Consider the following 21,632-nt stretch of genomic DNA (forward strand, 5'->3'; position numbering starts at 1 on the left):
CTTCACTATCTTATCTAACTGAGACTTTACTTTCGAGGAACTATGAACCTGCACTACTACTAGGTCTTTGTTCAGCAATACTCCCCCAGGACCTTACCCTTAAATGTATAAATCCTGCCCTGATTTGCCTTTCCAAAATGCAACACCTCACATTTATCTAAATTAAACTCCATCTGCCATTCATTGGCCCATCTGTTCAAGAATCTGTTGTACTCTGAGGTAACCTCCTTCGCTGTCCACGCACCACCTTGTAATTAACTGAAGGCCTTAGCCCCTGGAATTGTTCTTGTGCATCTTTTCTGCACCATTGAAGAAGCCTTCAGATCCCTCCTAAATTGTGGTACCAAGAACTGTACACAGTACAGTTGAAGCCAAGCCAATGTTTAAGTTAAGCCCAGGATATTTGCCATTTTGTTCTGACCTTGCACTTCAACTTCTGAATTCAACACAAAATCACTTTCATCTCCTTGTTTTGTATTGGGCAATTACTAGGCTCCTGTCAGGACTAAAGAACAGAGGTTCGTTGTTTGCTGAAACCCAATGGGGAGGCTTTATTCCAAAACCAAACATTCTGTAGGATTCTAAACTGGCTAATGTCTCATCAGTGTGACTCACCTCTTAAATGCTCACTGTCCCAACATAACATATCCTAAATGTAACATATAATGTTCTGCATCTCCATTGTGATTGTAAATATATAATTTTATCCCTCCTCTTCCCTTTGTTTCTGAAGGAACCTTCCCCATTGACAACCTGAGCACTCTTCAATTACCCACCATTCCTACCTCTTCCCACACCAACTCACTGTAAAAGTACAGGAAATGTTGCCCCTTTACTACCTACTTTCTTACCATCAAGGGCCCAAACACCCTTCCAGTTGAAACAATGATTGTACTTCTAACAATCAATTGTACTTTTTAATATACTGTGCTTGCTGCTAATGTTGTAGTTTCCTGTTCACCAGACACTCATTGGGTGATTAGTTTTCAGAACATTTCCATTCTGTCTGTTACCCAAGTGTATTTCATATGTTGTAATTGTTCTTATATATGCATATCAAATTAGATCCTGTTCTTTTTTTATCCTTCAGCAAAGTAACTCAGAAGATGAGGGTAACAGTGATAGTGATGACAATGATATTGATTCCAAATCCCCTGGAAAAGGTCGGAAGAAGATTAGAAAGATTTTGAAAGATGGAAATTTACGTACAGAAACTCAAAATGCCTTGAAAGAAGAGGAAGATAGAAGAAAACGCATCGCTGATCGAGAAAAAGAGAGAGAAAAGTTGCGAGAGGTATTGAATTATTTTCTATATGCACATTCATGTATTTGGCATAGTTATGGATCATTGTAAGATAGAAGGGACTCAAAAGCATTGCTTGTAATTAATTTCTTGTTTTTGTGCTGCCTTCGGCTATAAATTGCTGTGCATTCAAAGTTTTTTCCACTTAGTCCAAGTAAATAATAATTTAGGCATTAAAGACATCTTATTGCAGAGTACTACTGCATGCTCTTCTTAAGGAATACAAGTTAGTCAAGATCTAGAAGAAACTTTTCTATTTTGAATTAGATGCTTAATTGTGAATATTTCATTGAGCTGTATTCAGCTTAACAATTACTGGGTTCTTAAACAAAATTCACAGTTATTGATTGGTTGAAATGGGGGAGAAAAAAAAATGAAGGAATAAAGTTTAATCAACTGTTTCTTGTATAAATAAGTTGTAATTTATTAGTCTTCTATCTACTTTTTTTTGAAAGCATTAATCCTATATATTGTCATGAAGTAACAAACTAGTTCTAGGTACTGTGGTTTGGTTTTTTCAATTATAGGGAGGAATCATATAGAAGATGAAGTGTCTGTTTTCAGACATATGGTAGATTATAATGAAGTTAATTTTAAATATGTTATGCAAGTGTTAACTAAGTGGCTTTGGCGGAAGAACTGCACAATTGAACTTGCCTGTCTTGAAATTATTTGTATGAAATTATAAATTGTAGTTCCAAGATGTAGACAGCTAAGAGTAGATTGTCATCAGTGATATGGGGCAAGTGTTATTTTCAACTTTTCTTTGTGAAAGACTTCCTACAAATATTGATACTGAGATCCCTTTGGCCAAGAAACAACAGTGAAACATCATCACTGATGGGTGCTGCGACTTGCCCAAATACTCCTCTTAATGCCTGTAGGTAGATTTTAACATGTATGAGTTACCAACTTTCAAGATCATAACTGGCACATGGAGGAGACTATGCTGTACACTTGATGATCACTGCATGAGTGTGAAGTTGAAATACTGAGGAATATATAGCAGTTCCATCTATAGAAATACAAGATACTTGTGAAAATAGTTTCCTGACAATAAATTAAGCTCACTCGATTTAAGAGTGTGCAGCATTGCTTGCCAAAACGAAGAGTAAACATTTTCTCTAGTAAAGCAGCTCACAACTGAGCATGCTGACTGCAATTAATGGTATACTTATATTACTGTACATCCCCTTTTGAATTTAATGTGGATGTTTGGGATCTCATTATCTTTGAATAACTAGTGGGCAAAGTAAATTCACTTGAGGTGATTGCAAACAGCAGTAATAACTGTCTGTTTTAAATTTGCATTCAAAAATACTGGATTCATGACCTTAATTCCAAGAATTCCCATGTTTAATCAGTTTGAAAATGCTGCTCCAGGAGGTTATTTTGAAATAACTGACAAACAAAATTTCCTTTTTTTTTGGTTGTAATGTATGTTTGTTAGCTGAAGACTTGTATCCTGCCAAATCCAGTGAAGGAATATGAAAATGTTGCCACTGCTGTAGAAAGCTTTGAAGGGCCAGTTGGTTTGTCTATGATATAACCCTTTACCTTTTGTGGGGAGAAAGTTAACCAGTTTGCTTACATGTGTATTATTAAATAACATGATCCATAAGCCCCCCAATATTACTTCTGGGATTATAGCTACACAATTCTCAAACAGGTTCACCAAAGACCTTTCATTGTGAGCAGCATGCAAAATGATAATTTGTGTATGTTCTCCAAAATTAAGAATTGTCCAAATTTCATTAAAAATTTACAGCAGGTTGTGTCTGAAGATATGTCACCAATGCAATGTCCAATAACCACTAAACTAGTCCTTGATGAAGACAAGGAGACAAATGAATCTATTGTCCAGGTCCATAGAAATTTGGTGAGGAAGCTGAAGCCTCATCAAGTCGATGGTAAGTCAAGTATTCATATCCTGTCTAGCAGTAAAACCTCAATTGATAGTTTTTACATGTACCTAATTTTATAAACTGAAAGACTAGCTCTTCCTATCGCTGTCTAGGTCATTATACAATTGCATTTCTATAGTACTGGATCCATCCATGTTACAATAGGCATCAGCCAATATAAAATTCATTGCACAAAATCAATGAATGTAATGTTTTCCACAAAATGAGTGGGGCTGAAACATTATCTGATGGGTAGAAAAAAATGCTTAGCAAATGCTAAAGGAAGACAAATTTTTTTTCTGCAAGACAGGGGAGGTGCAAAGTATTGGATAGAACTCCTTGTGGTCTGTGGAATCACCACATGTCTGCATTTGAATCAGCAGAGATGACATCAGTTAGTCTGCATGTGGGTTTCTGACAAATGGTGTGTTATGCATTGCCTATTGCAGTGGGGAATTGTCACTCTGCTCTTCTGCATTCTTGTCTATACAATTTGGTGCTGACCCACTCTTGTGGGTCAGGCCTCTTTGTTCCTGAACTCATTAATAAATAGGGTAATGATCATAGGTGCAAAGAATCTATTATACAACCTAAATTGTCATGAAGTAATTCATTAAGATAAATAATGTACAAATAGATGATTTGTTTATGCCCCTTGCTAGGTTGGTAAATTAGGTAAAAGGGTCTAGGTAAATTGTCTACTGTATACAGCACAACTTTGTTTCCAAAATCCGGGTGAGGGCAATGGGCAGCAAATCCATATGAAGACAAAGATGTAAAAGAAGGAAGTTATGATTTAACAACCAGTTCAGCCTGAAGCTAATTCCAGTAACCAATGCCTTCTGCTTAGCACTTTCACATATAGTTATGATATACTGAGCTGTGGGAGCTTCAGCACCAACATATTATCTCTTTACTCTGTCCGGTTGTCTGAGGTTCTCGACAATTTATCTCTGCAAGCAGCATTGGAAGAACATTTTAAAGAGCGAAATCAAGTTTCATAGTTTATTTGCATGTTGAAATTATGACACTCTGTACACCTGTCCGTTTCCTTCATGACAGTTTGTGCTTACTCATTCAACCTGCGTTTGCTATGGGATTTCTTGGATAACTGGACTCAGTTGACACTGTAACATTTAGATCCATGTACATAGACACCAACAGGTTGACTGTCAGCTTGCTCTTGAGACAGTTGCTGAGACATTTATCAGGATCGTAGGAGGGTAGTGGACATCTTGACAATTGACCACCTAATTGGACTGACCTAAAGCTACATGAATGGGTCTAGGCATGCAGCTGGGTTTGCTCTACTGTATGAGAGCAGTCTAAGGTGTGCTTCACGTGCTGAAATCTACTGTCACAGATCTTTCCAAAGAATCTCATCTTGCTGACCCAATGGTAGTTAATTTTGGAATTGAGTGCTTGAGTCATCTTCTGTTGATGCTTGAAACTGTTGTGTTCCACAAATGGTCTCTCTCTGTTTTGAGACACATTTAACAATAGCTGCAGATTCAGTTACTTCATATTCCAATAAAATGCGCATTTTCCAAAATTGACATTTTGATAACTTTTCACTTTTGATTTCAAGTTATGTAGATATTAAAAATTCATGTTTATTTTGCAGGTGTGCAATTCATGTGGGATTGTTGCTGTGAATCAGTGAGCAAAGCCTTGAAGGAGAATGGGTCTGGGTGCATTTTGGCACACTGTATGGGACTTGGAAAGACACTACAGGTGAGGGCTTAGCCTGCAAAGAACTTCAGCACAGAAGCTGATAAAACATCATGCATGTTTGCAACTTTTTCAAACTCTTTGGTTCCTACAAAAAGTGTAAAATTCCTAAGAATCTCATTCTTGATATTATCAAGGTTGCTGTGGGTCCATGGCGTACTAAGTGTTTTGCGATATGTCTTTTAACATGGAAGTTTGCTGCTGTAGCATTCCCACAGGGAAACATTATCTTGCAGCTAAAAAATGAAACATGAGTTAATCTGCTTTAACACACAGCAATGTTTCATATTGGAAGTATGCACTCAATCAAATTGAGTTCAGGCATCTAATGTTGAAATCAGTATGCGCTGTTTCAGTGAAAAAGTGTTCATAATCATAACATTGAGTATAAAACGAAGTGATTTATTTCTTCAGACAGTGCATGTAAGTGCAGAATGGTAGATATTGGTTACAAATGGAATGAAGTCAAAATTCCTTTTGTTTATGTCAAAAAACATCAGAATTTTTTTTTAATATTTCTAGATATACTAATAAAGTGGGTCAGTCACAAGAGGAGCAGTGAAAGGGCAGCAAGAAACGCACTTTAGTAAAATAGTAGACATGGGGTTGAAATACCATATTCACTATGTCTTCCTCTGAAAAACAGACAAATATTTGGTTTGTGGCAAATCGGCCAAATTTATTCAAAATAAACCTCCGTTCACTATTGAAAAGGTGGTTTTCTTTCTGCTTCCTGACAGAAGTGGTGTACTGAAGCAACAGATGAAGGGGGAAAGAACAGCTTTAGTTATGTGGAACCGCTCATCTGTTGTGAATAAGGTTAGCTTTTTGCTGTGAAAAGTGGGGGATGGACCTTAATATAAAACGCACGTTAAAAAATTAAGTTCAGATATAATGTTAGAATTGAACAGTTCAATCAATTGCAATTTACAGGGAAGATTTTTTTTGATGACTCTTACGAATCTGAAATGTAATCAGGTCTACATTCAAAATAGAATGTTAGTGTCAGCACCCACTTCTCAATCAGTTGTCCAGTAATGTTGAAATAGGTCTGGCCATGCTGTTATGATCCAGACTTTTCGATAGTATGGGTAGGCATGTATGAGGTAATTAACTGCAATCAGTTTGCATTACAAGTGTGAAAGACAGATTTTTTTTTTTCCGTCTGTATGGATCTGAGCTGCTGAAGCACATTTGTCCACTCTTGACAAAAACTGAAAAATTGGTGCATTGTAGTGGCGCACACAACCAGAATATATCATTGAGTGAATGGCGAAGGTCTTAAAATTCTTCAGAAGAATGCATTTAATTGAATTGTTCATTAGACTGTTCAGTGAAGTACTTTGTACTTGGTTGGGATTCCAGAAATGCTGCTTGTCAAATTGCCTGTTTTGATCTTTCTGAATAGTCTGTTTCTCATGGTACTACTGTAAGGTGTTCAGTGATTCTTCAGATTATTAACTGATACTTGAATGTGTAAGTATAGATTTGTACTTTAATATACATTGCCCTCGGCTCCATAATTGTGTTCTGTATCCTGTGACTTTACCAGAAACTTAATGTGATTAATCACAGCCATTTCAACATATCAATTTAAGTTTTGAAGATCTACTTAATGTTTTGGGTTTCTTAACCCATACCTTTTGAACATTTTTTTAAGTTCTTTTCAACCGTTTTAGGAAGTTAGTATCCATAACCTTAAAGCTAATTGCTCCACATCCACGAAAATGGCCTGTTAGTAAATCTGAGCCTTTTGGTGTAATTTGTTCTGTTGTCTTTTTGTGCACTTAAACTATGTGTTGGTATGGAAAACAATTACAAAGCTACAGTAAACTTTTTTTGAAATACAACTTATATGTTTTGGTTGCAGGTGGTGACCTTCTTGCATACTATGTTGTTGGCTGAGAAGCTGAACTTCAGTACTGCCTTAATCGTTTGTCCACTTAATACAGTTCTTAATTGGATTAATGAATTTTCCAAATGGCAGGAAGGACTGGACGATGATGAATGTTTAGAGGTACTGTATACTTGGATTTTTCTATCAAGCTTGGGTTTTTGAAGTTATAGTTTATAGGCTCTATCTGTACATCAAATTAAAATGTATAGTGAGCCCTACAATAACCTGGTTTAGTTTTATTCTCTTCTGACCTCCATCACTTAAGCTGTAGCCATGTTCTACCTAGCCTACTGCATCTTTTCTCTCTTGTTCTTGTCACCAAATATTGGTACAGCTGCAGGTCATTCAGTCCTTCAAGACTATTTTGTGGCAGGGTTGGAAGACAAAAAGGGAATGGAGAGTCTAAATTTTTTTAAAAGCAAAACGTAGGTAACGAAAATTTGAGAATGGAGTGGAGACTTTTATCTCTCTCTATTTGAACTATGGCAAGGGCGTCATTTGACACCCATTCCTAATTGCCTTGAACTGCTTGGTTACTGCTCTTTCAGAAGCCATATAAAGTTGCTCTCATTTGTATCTGGGGTTATGTAGGCCAATCGAGGTAAGGCACATTTCTTTCCCCAAAAGACATAGTTGAACCAGATGACATTTTGGAATCTATCGTTTAATTATAATGGTCACCATTACTGACTGACTTTCAACTCCAGATTTATTTGTTGAATTTGTGCTATGGTAGAATTTGAGCACATGTCTCCAGAAATTAAACCTAGGCTTCTGGATTGCTAGTTCACTAAGCCACCATCTCCCTATGTAATGTCTGTTAGAAGCTTAAGTTATGGTGTTTGGAGTGAGAAATATAGTGATACAGGCTGCTGTGGTATGAGTTTGCTAAATTAGGTTAAAACAAGTTTATGGTGTTTTAAAAACCAGGATAAAACTTCTAAAATCAAACTATTGGAGGCTGAGGGGTGACCTTATGGAGGTTTATAAAATCATGAGGGGCATGGATTGGATAAATAGACAAAGTCTCTTCCCTAGAGTGGGGAAATCCAGAACTAGAGGGCATAGGTTTAGGGAGAGAGGGGAAAGGTATAAAAGAGACCTAAGGGGCAACTTTTTCACACAGAGGGTGGTACTTGTACGGGATGAGCTGCCAGAGGATGTGGTGGAGGCAAGTACAATTGCAACATTTAAAAGGCATCTGGATGGGTATATGAATAGGAAGGGTTTGGAGGGATATTGGCCAAGTGCTGGCAGGTGGGACTAGATTGGGTTGGGATACCTGGTCGGCATGGATGAATTGGATCGAAGGGTCTGTTTCCATGCTGTACATCACTATGACTCTATGATGCAAAGCAAGCAAATGTGGATCTAATATTAAGTAAATGTTATAGATTAATAGAACTCTACAGTGTAGAAACAGACCCTTTGGTCCAACACGTCCATGCCAACCAGATGTCCTAATTTAATCTAGTCCTCTTTGCCAGCATTTGATCCATATCTTGTTCCCATCCAGATGCCTTTAACATGATGTCCCAGCGTCCTCCCCTTCTTCTGGCAGCTCATCTCATACACACAACACCCTCCATGAAACCATTGCCCCCTTAGGTCCCTTCTCAATCTTTTGCCCTTCATCTTAAACCTACACCCTGGGGAAATGACCTTGGGTATTCACCGTATCAGTGTCCCTCATGATTTTATAAACCTCTTTAAGGTCAGCCCTCAGGCTCTGATGCTCCAGGGAAAATAGCCTCAGCCAATTCAACCTCTCCCTATAGCTCAAACCATCTAACCCTGACAACATTCTTGTAAATCTTTTCTGCACCTTTTCCAATTTCCCAACATCCGTCCTATAGCAAGGAGTTCAGAACTGAACGCAGTATTCCAAAAGTGGTCTTACCAATTTCCTGCATAGCTGCAACATGACTTTCCAACTCTATACTCCATGCACTGACCAATAAAGGCAAACATACCAAACCCTTTCTTTGCTATCCTGCAACTCCACTGTCAAGGAACTATGAACCTGCAATCTCTTTGTTCAGCAGCACTCCCCATGACCTTAGCATTGAGTGCATATGTCCTGCCTTGATTTGCCTTTCCAAAATGCAGCACTTCACATTTATCTAAATTAACTTTCATCTGCTGCCACTCCTCGGCCCTTTGGCCTATCTGATCAAGGTCCTGTTGTAACCTTCTTCGCTGTTCACTACTCCAATTTTGGTGTCATCTGCTAACTTACTAACTATATGTTCTATGTTCTCATCCAAACCATTTATATAAATGATGAAAAGCAGTGAACCCAGCACTGATCCTTGTGGCACACCGTTGTTCACAGGCCTCCGAAAAGCAACCCTCCACCACCACCCTCTGCTTTCTACCTTTTGAGCCAGTTCTGTATCCAAATGGCAATTTCTCACTATATTTTGTATGATCTAACCTTGCTAACTAGTCCACCATGAGGAGTCTTGTCGAATGCCTTACTGAAGTCCATATAGATCGTGCCCACTGCTCTGCCTTCATCAATCCTCCTTGTTACTTCAAAAGAAGTTAATCAAGATAGTGAGATATGATTTCCCCCACGCATGGCCTCCCTGTTGCCTATCCCTAATCAGTCCTTGCCTTTCGAAATACATATCAATCCTGTCCCTCAGGATCCCCTCGAGCAACTGGTCTATTACTGATATCAGGCTCACTTGTCTGTAGTTTCCCGGCTTTTCCTTGCCACCTTTTAAAATAGTGGTATCACGTTAGCTAACCTCCAGTCATGGCACCTCACCTGTGGCTATTGATGATACAAATATCTCAGCAAGGAGCCCAGCAGTCACTTCCCTGACTTCCCACAGAGCTCTAGGGTGCACTTAATCAGGTCTTAGGGATATTTATTTAGATTAGATTACTTAGTGTGGAAACAGGTCCTTCAGCCCAACAAGTCCACACCTACCCACCGAAGCGCAACCCACCCATTCCCCTACATTTACTCCTTTACCTAACACTATGGTCAATTTAGCATGGCCAATTCACCTAACCCATCTTTGCATTTTGAGACCTCTGTAATACAGATGCTGTTGTTAACTTCTAATTAGTACATGCAGCACAAAATCAGTATTTTTAAAAGTTGAATTATAACCAGCCTTTTGTCTATTACCAGCTTTCTTTCCTCCAGTACTTGTCTGGCATTACACCCCTAGCTTCAGCTCAAAACTCTCCAATAACTGCTCCAGTAGTTCTTTCTCTCTCCATCTGCATGTATGACAAGACAATTATTGCTACCAGTTTCCTCAGCCTTAATCAACACTGACAATGGAAAACAATTATTAGATACTTAATACATTGGTTTGAGAGCATATTGAGTATTAAAAAAGCCACTTGCTATGGATCAGGTAGTCTGTCTGTCTGCACAGAATAACTATTGTAGTTACCATGGTTCTATCAACATTGCAGTTCTAAAAATGGAAGCCTGTTGAATAGATTTAATTTTTTTAAATTCATTCATTCATGGGATATGGATGTTACCGGCTGGAATTTATTGTCTGTCTCTTGTTGCCCTTGAGAAGGTGGTGGTGAGCTACTTTCTTGAACTGTTGCAGGCCTCCTGGTGTGGGTTGACCCACAATGCCATTTGGTATAGAATTCCAGGGTTTTGATCCAGCTTTAGGAAATGATTGGCAATATATTTACAAGTCAGGATGATGAGTGACTTGGAGGGGAACTTACAAACGGTGGTGTTCCCATGTATCTGCCTTGTCCTTGTCCTTCGAGATGGAAGTGTCATGGGTTTGGAAGGTGCTGTTTGTGGATATTTAGAGCATAAATGATCATTCATCCAAAAAAGTCTTCTGTAATTGAAGATGTATTTCAGAGCTCATTTGTAAAGATGTCCTTTCGGATATTGTTGTTCAAAAATGCTATTTTAAAATTTGCCTTACACTCCTTTTTAATCGTTGATTTGTTGACTAATATTCAGAAATATAGTTCTGTTAGTGTTGTTTTCTGTTCTAAAGGTAAATGAATTAGCAACAGTTAAACGTCCTCAGGAGCGGGCCTACATGCTTGAAAGATGGATGGAAGACGGTGGTGTCATGATTTTAGGTTATGAGATGTACCGTAATCTTGCACAAGGCAGGAATGTGAAAAGTAAGAAATTGAAAGAACTATTCCAGAAGACTTTAGTAAATCCAGGTGAGCTGTTCCCTTTTTTCCCCCTATGGCTTTAGTACTCTTTGGAAAATTGCAAATGTAATTACCAAAAATGATGATGTCCATAATATTACTGGGAAAAAAATCTATTTGAAAATTTAAGAGAATTTGGCACAAAATTAAACACAGTTTGCCATTAAATCATTTTAAAATGATCAATTATGGAAGAGATTCATTCCCAATAAGTCACCCTTGTGTAAAGAATTAGTAGTTTCATTTCAGTAACTGAGTATGTGAGATTTGTGATGTATCAACACAAGTATTTTTAAATTCCAAATTAAAATACTGAAAATATACTCCCATAGTCTTTTGGTATTTAGTGTTATCTTAAAAAGAAAACTTCCAACAACTCAACACACATCCAGGAGTAAATGTTATAATGTGACTGGTGAAACTCCTGAAAATTGATATATAGTACCTGAAAATCAAAGCAGTCCTGAAAAATCTGAGTCCTCAATTCAAGAGGAAAAGTTGATTGCTGCTATGGGATGCATAGGTATTTTGCTGGGGCAGCCTTTCTAGTTTTGTAGTTTCCTCTCCCTGCAACTCTGGTCCATCTCCAGAGTAGGACTTTTTTTTTTAGGTCAAGCATTCAAAAGAAAAACTCTAAAGTTCTGCAATTTGAATTGTAAATTCTACTTTTATATTGATGCCCACTCATAGATGGGAATCTTTAGTTGGACCAAGTTATTTTGATAAATTGAATAAATACTTGAATTAAATGTCTGCCATTCTTCCATCAAGTACCTGAAACTCCTGGTACATGTATTTTTATTTTGAGTACCACATCAGAACTGACAAGAGGTGCTTTCACAATGTTTAGATGAAAGTTGGAAGCAAAAAAGGGTCTCGATTCTGTGAACATTTTTTCGAAGAAACATCATTTTTACCATGACTGAGTACCCCTCATTTGCATACTGACCTCAACCAAAAAGGAGCCCAAAACCACTTGATTGTTCCAGCAAGTTTTGACGGTCCTACTTTTGTGAATGTTTCATTCATTAATAGTTTGCAGAGATGATTACTTACACCTTGTTCCACATAGAACTGAAATGACGATTTAATCGAAATTTAATTCTGTAACACGATAGTTTGTACCATACATCAAATAGGGCGACACGGTGGCTCAGTGGTTAACACTGCTGCCTCTCAGCAGCAGGGTCCCAGATTTGATTCCAGCCTCAGGCAACTGTCTGTGTGGAGTTTGCACATTCTCCCAGTGTTTGTGTGGGTTTCCTCCCACAGTCCAAAAATGTGCAGGTTAGGTGAATGCTAAATTGCCCATAGTGTGAGGTTCATCATCCAGAGGGAAGTGGGACTGGGTGGATTACTCTTTGGAAGGTTGATGTGGACTGGTTGGGCCAAAAGGCCTGTTTCCACACTGTAGGGAATCTAATCTAATCTAAATTCCGTTGTGTAGAGTGTTTTAAATTTGCATTTAATGTTCTGTCATTTTTGAGTTAAAAATTAAAATATGAGGTACTTGGATGATGCGCAAGATTCTATTCTTTCTAAGAACTCTCTAGAGCAGGTTAAAAGAGAATGCTCTATCTGTTTACTTGTTGCTGTTGCTACCTTTCTCAGATACCCATCAGGGAGCTATCTATTTGACCTCATTTCAGTCCATAAGAAATGAAAAGAGAAAAGTTGGTGCTGAAAGTTGTTTGAGAGCCTGGAAAACATGTTGCTGTCCAAGATACTGACCAAGAAACATTATTTGGCCTGCCAGTGGTGGTAGTAGGGTGATGGTTTACAGCAATTAATTCGCAATCGCAAATAGTTACCAGCTTGCAGCAGCTAATTTAATGACCTCTTCATCTTCAATTCCAACAAGTTGAAAGATCAGGTTCTTATCTTGAAGTTTTGACTGTACACAAAGGCAAATTTTTCCCAAAACTTTGAACTCTTTAAGGAAATTGGTCTTGTTAAATGTGGTTGCTTTGATTGTTTTCCGCTATATTTTACTGCTATTTGTTAGATAAAAGATGTCTGATATTTTTTGAAATGGAGCAGTAGTTTTGGATTTTACTTGTTTTTAAAAAAAATGTTCCCAATCCATATCCTTTCAAACACACACTATACCTGTCACCCCTCACGTCTCTTCCAGCAAAGCAAACAACTAGCTGTTTGTATGAGTTGCTCACTGCATCATTATGTCTGACCCTTTATCCCACTTCACTTCTTGATGTTAAATATTATTTTAACCAGCCCTTGTAAGGGAAAAGAAAAAAAGCCATATGATTATATTTCAGTAAATGATAAGGAGCCACTGCACCTAGTCTAGTGATTACTACAATTATTCAGCAGGTTTATTCAGTGAGTACTGCAGCTAAGCTTAACAGAGAATAACTCAACATGGAGCTAATGTGTAGCCTCTGCTGAATTATTTAATCTAAGACAGAATGTTACTCAGATTAAAATGAACGGAGTAGTTGTTATTAGTGAAGAAAATCAAAATTGCGTTATCTAAGGATTTATCTTACACTCCCTCCTTTCCTCTCACATGCTTTCTTCCCTTGAAAGCAGCACATACAAAAATGTAAACTATTTTCAAGTGCTGATGAGAATCCAGTTCTAACCCTGCAATTTTGTCCCCAGAATTGCATAATTTTTGTGGCACAGATGAACCCCATTTGGCCTATCTTATCTGCATTGCCACTTCAAATCAGCATGATAACTTAATACTATTCTTTTTCTCTCCCCCCCCCCCCCCCCATTGCCTTGCACATTGCTTCTATTTAAATAATAACCCATTGTCCTTTTGAATGTCTCAATTGAGCCCTACTTCCAGGCATTCCAAACACAAGCCACTTGTGAAGAAAATAATTTTCTCCCATTATATTTATTTCTTTTGCAAATCACTTTTGAATTGGTTTCCTTTTGTTCTTAAACCTTTTAGAACTGTTTCTAAAAGTTTTAAGACTAAAAGGAGACCAATTCAAAAATTTCTTCTCATTAACTCTTTCCAGCCTCCTTATGATGTAAAGTATCTTCTTAGTTGCTTTCTTTCTATGGAGAACACTCTAAACCTGTTCACACCCCCTCATAACTGCAGTTTCTCAGTTTTGGAATGATGCTTGTTGTGCATCTCCAATGCAGTACATCCTTTATACAGTGTGGTATCCAGAACTGTATACCCCACACTAGCTGAGGTCTAACAGGTGTCTTCTACAAGGTCATCAGATACATTTTGAAAAGCCAAAGCTAACATCCTCACCACAAACTTCATACTTTTTTTGTTGGTACAAACACCCTCCAACAATATTTGTTTGGCTGAATCAGACAGTTTGTAACCTCTTTGTCCTAGCTTTGATCTGAATTTGTTAGCATATATCTATACCTCAAAGATTGTCCTACATTGCATTTCCATATCCTCTGCCTCTGTATCTCAATATATTTGCCATTGAAGCACGTCACTCTTTTGTCATCTTTTACAAATGGCAATGGATGCAGAAGCAGTTGTTAATTTTAAGTCTGACATACTTAACAAAATTTAAGTGTAAGTATTAAGGGATATTGGTCAAAGGCAGGTACGTTGAATTTGAATGACTGAACAGGCTCGAGAAGTTGATGGCCTACTCCTGTTTCTATATCCCCCTATACTCTTCCAATGTTTACCTGACTGGCCTCTCCTGTCAACTTTAGTTCATTCAAAGATCTAGTACCTAGAAGTGGTCCTCACCTATCACCCCAGTGCCTGCTGACTTGTATTGGTGCTGCATTTATCATTCTCATTCTGTGTTTAAAAACTAGCCTTGTTCAGCACTATAACTTTGCCATTTTCCCCTCTATTGTGTCCCTCTGAATCTTACAGTTTTGTGCATTTTCTGCTTCCCTTGCCCCATCATAGATGGCAGGGGCTTATATTGACAAAGCCCCTTATGTTGAAATAATTCCTGAAACATTTGCACTTTTTTTCTCCCTCAGTCCTTTTTAAAGATTCTCCTTATATTCTGCTTCAACCAAGCATTATTCTGGCGATTTTTTTCTGCATGTTGTCTGCAGAAAGCTGTGATTTCTTTCACACTATGAAAAATGTCATTATTAATCTCAAATCAGTTTTAATACTGTATAGGCAGTGGTATGAATCCAGTAATGGTTTATAACTTGTTTATTTTGTTGTGATTTTGTTTATACGCATAACATAGAAATGCATGTTTATTTTACCTGGTTATGGTGCCTAAAAGTACAACTATATTCATGAAAAGCTGCATACTGTTTGATATAAGAGGTGAGCATGTATTCATAAGACAGTGGTTCCTTTCAAAACGAAAGCAAGTTTTGTAGAAAGAAATGAAAGTTACCGTGAATAAGTGAAAAATACTATTCCAGGCTAAACAGATGATAGAAACTGGTCAGCCAGCCTATTTTGCAAGCTTTAAAAACACTTATGTATTTATTAAAATTACTCATTTTAATTAGAAAACTTATTTGCAAGTCATATAGTAGACAAAAATACAAGAAGTTAAGTGGTAGTGATTAGATACGGTTGCAGAAAACTTAGTAAGATGGTGCAATAAATTTTCATTTTGTTGCTACAAGTATACAGAGCAAAATTAGTGAACCCAAGGTGTCATATTTTGTGCTCAAGATGAAACAAGGGCCCTGGCAACTTAACTGATTTTTTTAACACTGAAATGGTTTAAATTAAAACTGTATTAAAGGGGAGATGCTGTGTTGCATGAATTGATACACTTCTAGATATTCTGGTAAAATTTGCTTATTCTGCAACACATTCGATTCTTAATTCAAAAGTTGCTGCTTCATATAATTGTGAGCCGACACCAAGTTTCTATTTGCCTATTGCTTGATGCAAATTATTGAATAACTCCGCCTCTAATTCAAAGCATGAGTTTTATCAGGGTAGTTTTATCATCTGCTTTGGGCACAGGTATTATTTGGCAATCTTCGAACAATAAAGTGATCTGTCTTTAGTGGTGCAAAAGATACCTGTTGGTCAAAGTTCAGCTTTGGTACATCAAATGGCAACAGTTAAAATTGAGACATATAAGTGTGCAATGTTTTCCAGAATAGTCTTGGGAATTATAGCACAACTTACAGTCATAGAGTCATACAGATGTACAGCACGAAACAGACCCTTCTGTCCAACCTGTCCATGCCGACCAGATATCCCAACCCAATCCAGTCCCACCTGCCAGCAGTCGGCCCATATCCCTCCAAGCCCTTCCTATTCATATACCCATCCAGATGTCTTTTAAATGTTGCAATTATACCAGCCTCCACCACTTCCTCTGGCAGCTCATTCCATACACGTACCACCCTCTGTGTGAAAACGTTGCCCCTTAGGTCTCTCTTATATCTTTCCCCTCTTCCCCCTAAATCTATGCCCTCCAGTTCTGGACACCCTCACCCCAGGGAAAATACTTTGTCTATTTATCCTGTCCATGCTCCTCATGATTTTTATAACACTATATAAGGTCACCCCTCAGCCTCCGACGCTCCAGGGCAAACACCCTCTCCCTTTAGATCATATCCTCCAACCCTGGCAACATCATTGTAAATTTTTTCTGTGCCATTTTAAGTTCCATGGCATCTTTCTGATAGGAAGGAGACCAGAATTGTGCGCAGTATTCCAAAGTTGACCTAACCAATGTCCTGTACAGCCGCAACATGACCTCCCAACTCCTGTACTCAATACTCTGACCAATAAAGGAAAGTATACCAAACACCACCTTCACTATCCTATCTACCTGCGACTCTACATTCATGGAGCTTATGAACTTGCACTCCAAGGTCTCTTTGTTCAGCAACACTCCCTAGGACCTTACCGTTTAAGTATGAGTCCTGCTAAGATTTGCTTTCCCAAAATGCAGCACCTCACGTTTATCTAAATTAAACTCCATCTGCCCTGCCATTCCTCATCTCATTGGCCCATCTGATCAAGATCCTGTTGTTATCGGAGGTAACCTTCTTCGTTGTCCAATAAACCTTCAATTTTGGTGTCATCTGCAAGATTACTAACTATACCTGTTATGCTCACATCTAAATCATTTATATAAATGATGATAAGTAGTGGACCCAGCGCTGATCCTTGTGGCGCTCCAATGGTCACAGGCCGCCAGTCTGAAAAACAACCCTCCATCGCCACCCTCTGTCTTCTCCCTTTGAATTAGTTCCATATCCAGATGGCAAGTTCTCCCTGTATTCAGTGAGATCTAACCTTGCTAATGAGTGTCCCATGGGGAACCTTGTCGAACACCTTACTGAAGTCCATATAGATCGCATCTACCGCTCTGCCCTCATCAATCCTCTTTGTTACTACTTCAGAAAACTCAATCAAGTTTGAGACATAATTTCCCATGCACAAAGCCATGTTGACTATCCCTAATCAGTTCTTGCCTTTCCAAATACATATACATCCTGTCCTTCAGGATTCCCTCCACAACATGCACACCATAGATGTCAGGCTCACCGGTCTATAGTTCCCTGGCTTGTCCTTACCACCTTTCTTAAACAGTGGCACCACGTTAGCCAACCTCCAGGTTTTCCGGCACCTCACCTGTGACTGTCGATGATACAAATATCTCAGCAAGGGACCCAGCAATCACTTCCCTAGCTTCCCACAGACTTCTAGGGGATTTATCCACTTTTGTGTTTCAAGACATGCAGCACTTCCTCCTCTATAATATGGACGTTTTTCAAGATGTCACCATCTAGTTCCCTACCCTACTGTCTATATCTTCCATGTCCTTTTCCACAATAAACACTGATGCAAAATACTCATTTAATATTTCCCCCTCTCCTGCAACTCTGTACAAAGCAGCCTTGCTGATCTTTGAGGGGCCCTATTCTCTCCCTAGTTACCCTTTTGTCCTTAATAAATTTGTAAAAACCCTTTGAATTTTCCCCTTTTTGCCCTCCTGTTTTGCCTGTTAAGTATACTCCTGTTGCATTTATACTCTTCTCAGGATTCATTCGATCTATCTTGTCTATACCTGACATATGCTTCTTTTTTCTTAACCAAACCTTCAATTTCTTTAGTCATCCAGCATTCCCTGTACCTACCAGCCTTTCCTTTCACCTTAACAGGAATATACTTTCTCTGGATTCTCATTATCTCATTTCTGAAGACTTCCCATTTTCTAGCCGTTCCTTTACCTGCAAACATCTGCCCCCAATCAGATTTTGAACGTCCTTGCCTAATATCAAAATTAGCTTTCCTCCAATTCAAAACTTCACCTTTTAGATCTGATCTATCCTTTTCCAGCACAAATTTTGCACCAACTTAAGAGTGTTGAAAATCAGGTTGAGCTGAGAAAGAAATATGGTGGGACAAAATGTGGCAGCCTGTTCTAGGACCTTTTGGGGACAAAGAAAAGCAATTAAAAGGTTTATTTTGAGGGTTTGCTGGTTCACAAAATTGTATCAACATGAATGCTAAGGCAATTGTTGTGCTCACCAGTGATGCTTAGTGGCCAAAAAGTGCAACTACATGCGAGCATCTTTGCTTCATTCCATGTAAGTAAAATCTCTAGGAATCGCCTCCAAGTTCATTAAACTGAGCTTCGTGACAGCTGAGGTAGCCTTGGTCCCACATGAACCTCTATGTAACTTGATATATCTACAAATTCAGATTCTGATAAACAACGATAAATGTGGAAAAAATCTTCTCTTCAATTCTTTTAAATTTACAATGTCCTGATCTTGTAAAAGGCTTTTTCTGAAGTATCTGCAATCCTCCTCTGCTTAGACTGCTGCTTTCAGGCATGTGCAGTACAATTAAATGTGTTTTCATGAGGCAGCATGAAATTCTCTAGTGTCTGCAGCCTTCATGATCTTGTCTAGCGAAGCACATTTTCAAGGTCATTACTTCCATTGCCTCCCTGGCTATGTTAAAACAAAAGAAAATCCTCTATCGTGCCAGGTTTCAGTCAAGTTTCACTTGTCCAGTAATAACATCAGCTGGGATCGTTGCACAATCTTAGGTGTATCCTCTCCAATATTTGGAGATGCCGGTGTTGGACTGGGGTGTAACTGATTAACAAAATCAGCCATCATTTGTTAATAGCAAGCTCAGTATTTAGCAAGCTCATTTATATATTTGGGAAACAAAGTTCAAAGTCTCCAAGGCAATGGACCTTGCATCACTTTTCTATGCGTGCAAGACTCGGGCAACCCACTGGCAGCACACATAGTAGCTGGAGACACTGCATCTTCTCAGTCTGAGATCTATTTACAAAATCAGGTAGCAGTACAAAATCTCCAGCGCCCAGGTTCAAGTTCACATTGTGATGGTTATGTGGTTCACATGGAGAGTTCCTGAATATTGACGTATACTTATCGCACTGGATTGCATCATGGGACATCCCAAACTGAGATACAAGCGCAATATGATTTTCAAGTTGGATCCCAATGCATGAGGGGGAAAAATACAACTTTGAATAGATTCAAATGGAAACATCTGTCATCAAATGACTTCAGCATTTTGAGAACAAAGTCAGGTGCCTTCAGGACAAGCAAGCATGGCATCAAGGCAATGGTTCCATTCATTCCTTTTTGTATGCAGTACTTGTAGATGGTTATGCAATTTGTGAATTGGCCAAACCTTTCATGAGACATCACCCTAGACTTGTAGATCATATTTAAACTGAACACTCATTTGTCAAAGCAGCTGAAGAATTTGATGGAATTGAAGTACATTTATCTATAACGCATTTTTTTTTAATCCTTCTGTTCTAGCTTTAGGGCACCTTGTCTACCAGTATGTTATTAATACTAGGAAATTCTATGCATAAAAAATGAATTTTATATGTAAAGTATGTCAGGAGTTTTTTTAATTAATTAATTAGGATTAATTTCTACCCAGAGTTGTTTTGCATTCCACCTTTGCACTTTATCAAAACTGGAACTCTATGATTTTAACATCTTACGGACAAAGTGATTTTTACTACGGTTTTTGAGTTCTTTTTTTGTAATTTTACAATGACTTTGTTTCTTATGTAGGTCCAGACTTTGTTGTGTGTGATGAAGGCCATGTACTTAAAAATGAAGCTTCAGCTATATCAAAGGCAATGAATTCTATTAGAACAAAACGGAGGATTATTCTTACTGGAACACCATTACAAAATAACTTGGTAGAATGTAAGTATAACTTCCACATGATTCTGCCATCAACTTTGAATTATGAAGGCATATTACTAACTGTTTTGATTTTAAGTAATGTAGAGCAGAGAAGCAAGTGGCTGACCTATGCAGTGTTGTCTCCTGTCCTTCCAGACCTCTTAGCACAGCTTTCTAAGCCTTTCTCTATCTTAAATATATCTATTTTGAGTTGACATGTTTTCTGTAGTTATTTATAGCTCATTATATGATGTGTGAAGATGAAATACAGTAAAAGTAGTCTTGCAATAAATACCAAGCCAGGTTGTACCATGAAATCAAAATTGCATCTGACTGCCAAATGCACAATATAGTGAGATTGTTCGATAAAAATGCTGCAATCCACTATAATTTAGTCCTTGTAAAGATTTCTGAGTGCTGGTTAGGATGCTTGTAAATTGAAAAAGTATCACCAAATGCTGATTTGTTCTGAATCAATTCCATCTTGTATTCTGGTAGCATCTTGTCAACAAGTTGGGGGTTACCCTCTGAATGTTTGGATTTCATTGTCATGAGGACTATGCATGGTCATTCGTATCAGTGATGTCATGGACAGATAGTCTCTGACAGGTAGATTGGTGAGGAATGGTTCAAATGAGAATTGCCCCTTTTGTATTTCCACCATCTGTTGTCGTCCCAGTCTGGCAGATGTGTCTGTCAGGACTTGACCAGCTCAGTCATGGGATGGACGTTAAAATTTTCCACCCAGGTTATTTTGTGTGCCTTTGCTACTTTTATTGCTCTCCTAAGTGGTGGTCAGCTTGCAGGGATGGTGTTTTGTTAGCTGAGGAGGAATCACATGTTGAGGTGGGCTTTTTTGCCCATGTTTGACCAATGCCACGAAGCTTCGTGGGTCCAGGGTCAATATTGAAGATTTCTGGGCCCATTTCTTTCCAACTCTGTACTATTGTGTTGCCATCTCCTGATTATTGGGATAGAATGTGCCCAGAGTTAGTAATGGAAGAGTCTCAAACATTGTATTTATTGTATAACTTGAGTGTAATTTCTGGCTGTTTCTCAACTAATTGTGGTGCAGCTAGGCTCGGCAGGTTGTTGCAACAGTGTGATTATGTGAGATTGCTTGGGTGACAATTCAAAGTCTGTCACATTAAGCTGATCTCATATCAAGCCAGATCAGGTCAGGACAGTAGATTTCCCTCCCTGAAGGATATGAGGGAACCAGATATGTTTCCAAGACCATGTGGTAGTTTTATTAGCATACTAAGACAAGTTTTTCAATCCAGATTTGATGATTAAATTCCTCCAGCTGTTGTAATGAAATTTGAATTTCAATATCAACAGCATGAGTCCAAGCTTTTGGATCAGATTTATGATCATTGTTCATGTTAAATCTTTGATCTGGTTTCCATCTTTACTTTCACATAAAATGGATGATGTACTGTCATCTTCCTTTTTGACCGGTCTTGTGCTTTACGTTTAGTAGACTACATCATTGACTGCATCACTGTCCAACCTTTCT

General features: G+C 38.3%; 1 protein-coding gene across 7 annotated transcripts in view; it reads left to right on the forward strand.

Annotated features, from left to right (window-relative positions):
* Nucleotides 1–21,632, forward strand: part of atrx (ATRX chromatin remodeler) — a 245,380-nt gene that overhangs the window by 132,513 nt on the left and 91,235 nt on the right. For all 7 annotated transcript variants that reach the window (XM_072595413.1, XM_072595410.1, XM_072595412.1 and 4 more), the window contains 6 exons: nt 1,091–1,294; nt 3,072–3,213; nt 4,832–4,941; nt 6,809–6,955; nt 10,837–11,014; nt 19,997–20,134. In XM_072595413.1, the coding sequence (XP_072451514.1) occupies nt 1,091–1,294; nt 3,072–3,213; nt 4,832–4,941; nt 6,809–6,955; nt 10,837–11,014; nt 19,997–20,134 (919 nt within the window). The remainder of the gene's footprint in view (nt 1–1,090; nt 1,295–3,071; nt 3,214–4,831; nt 4,942–6,808; nt 6,956–10,836; nt 11,015–19,996; nt 20,135–21,632) is intronic.

Source organism: Chiloscyllium punctatum, chromosome 25 (genome assembly GCF_047496795.1).
Source record: "Chiloscyllium punctatum isolate Juve2018m chromosome 25, sChiPun1.3, whole genome shotgun sequence".
Taxonomy (NCBI): Eukaryota; Metazoa; Chordata; class Chondrichthyes; order Orectolobiformes; family Hemiscylliidae; genus Chiloscyllium; species Chiloscyllium punctatum.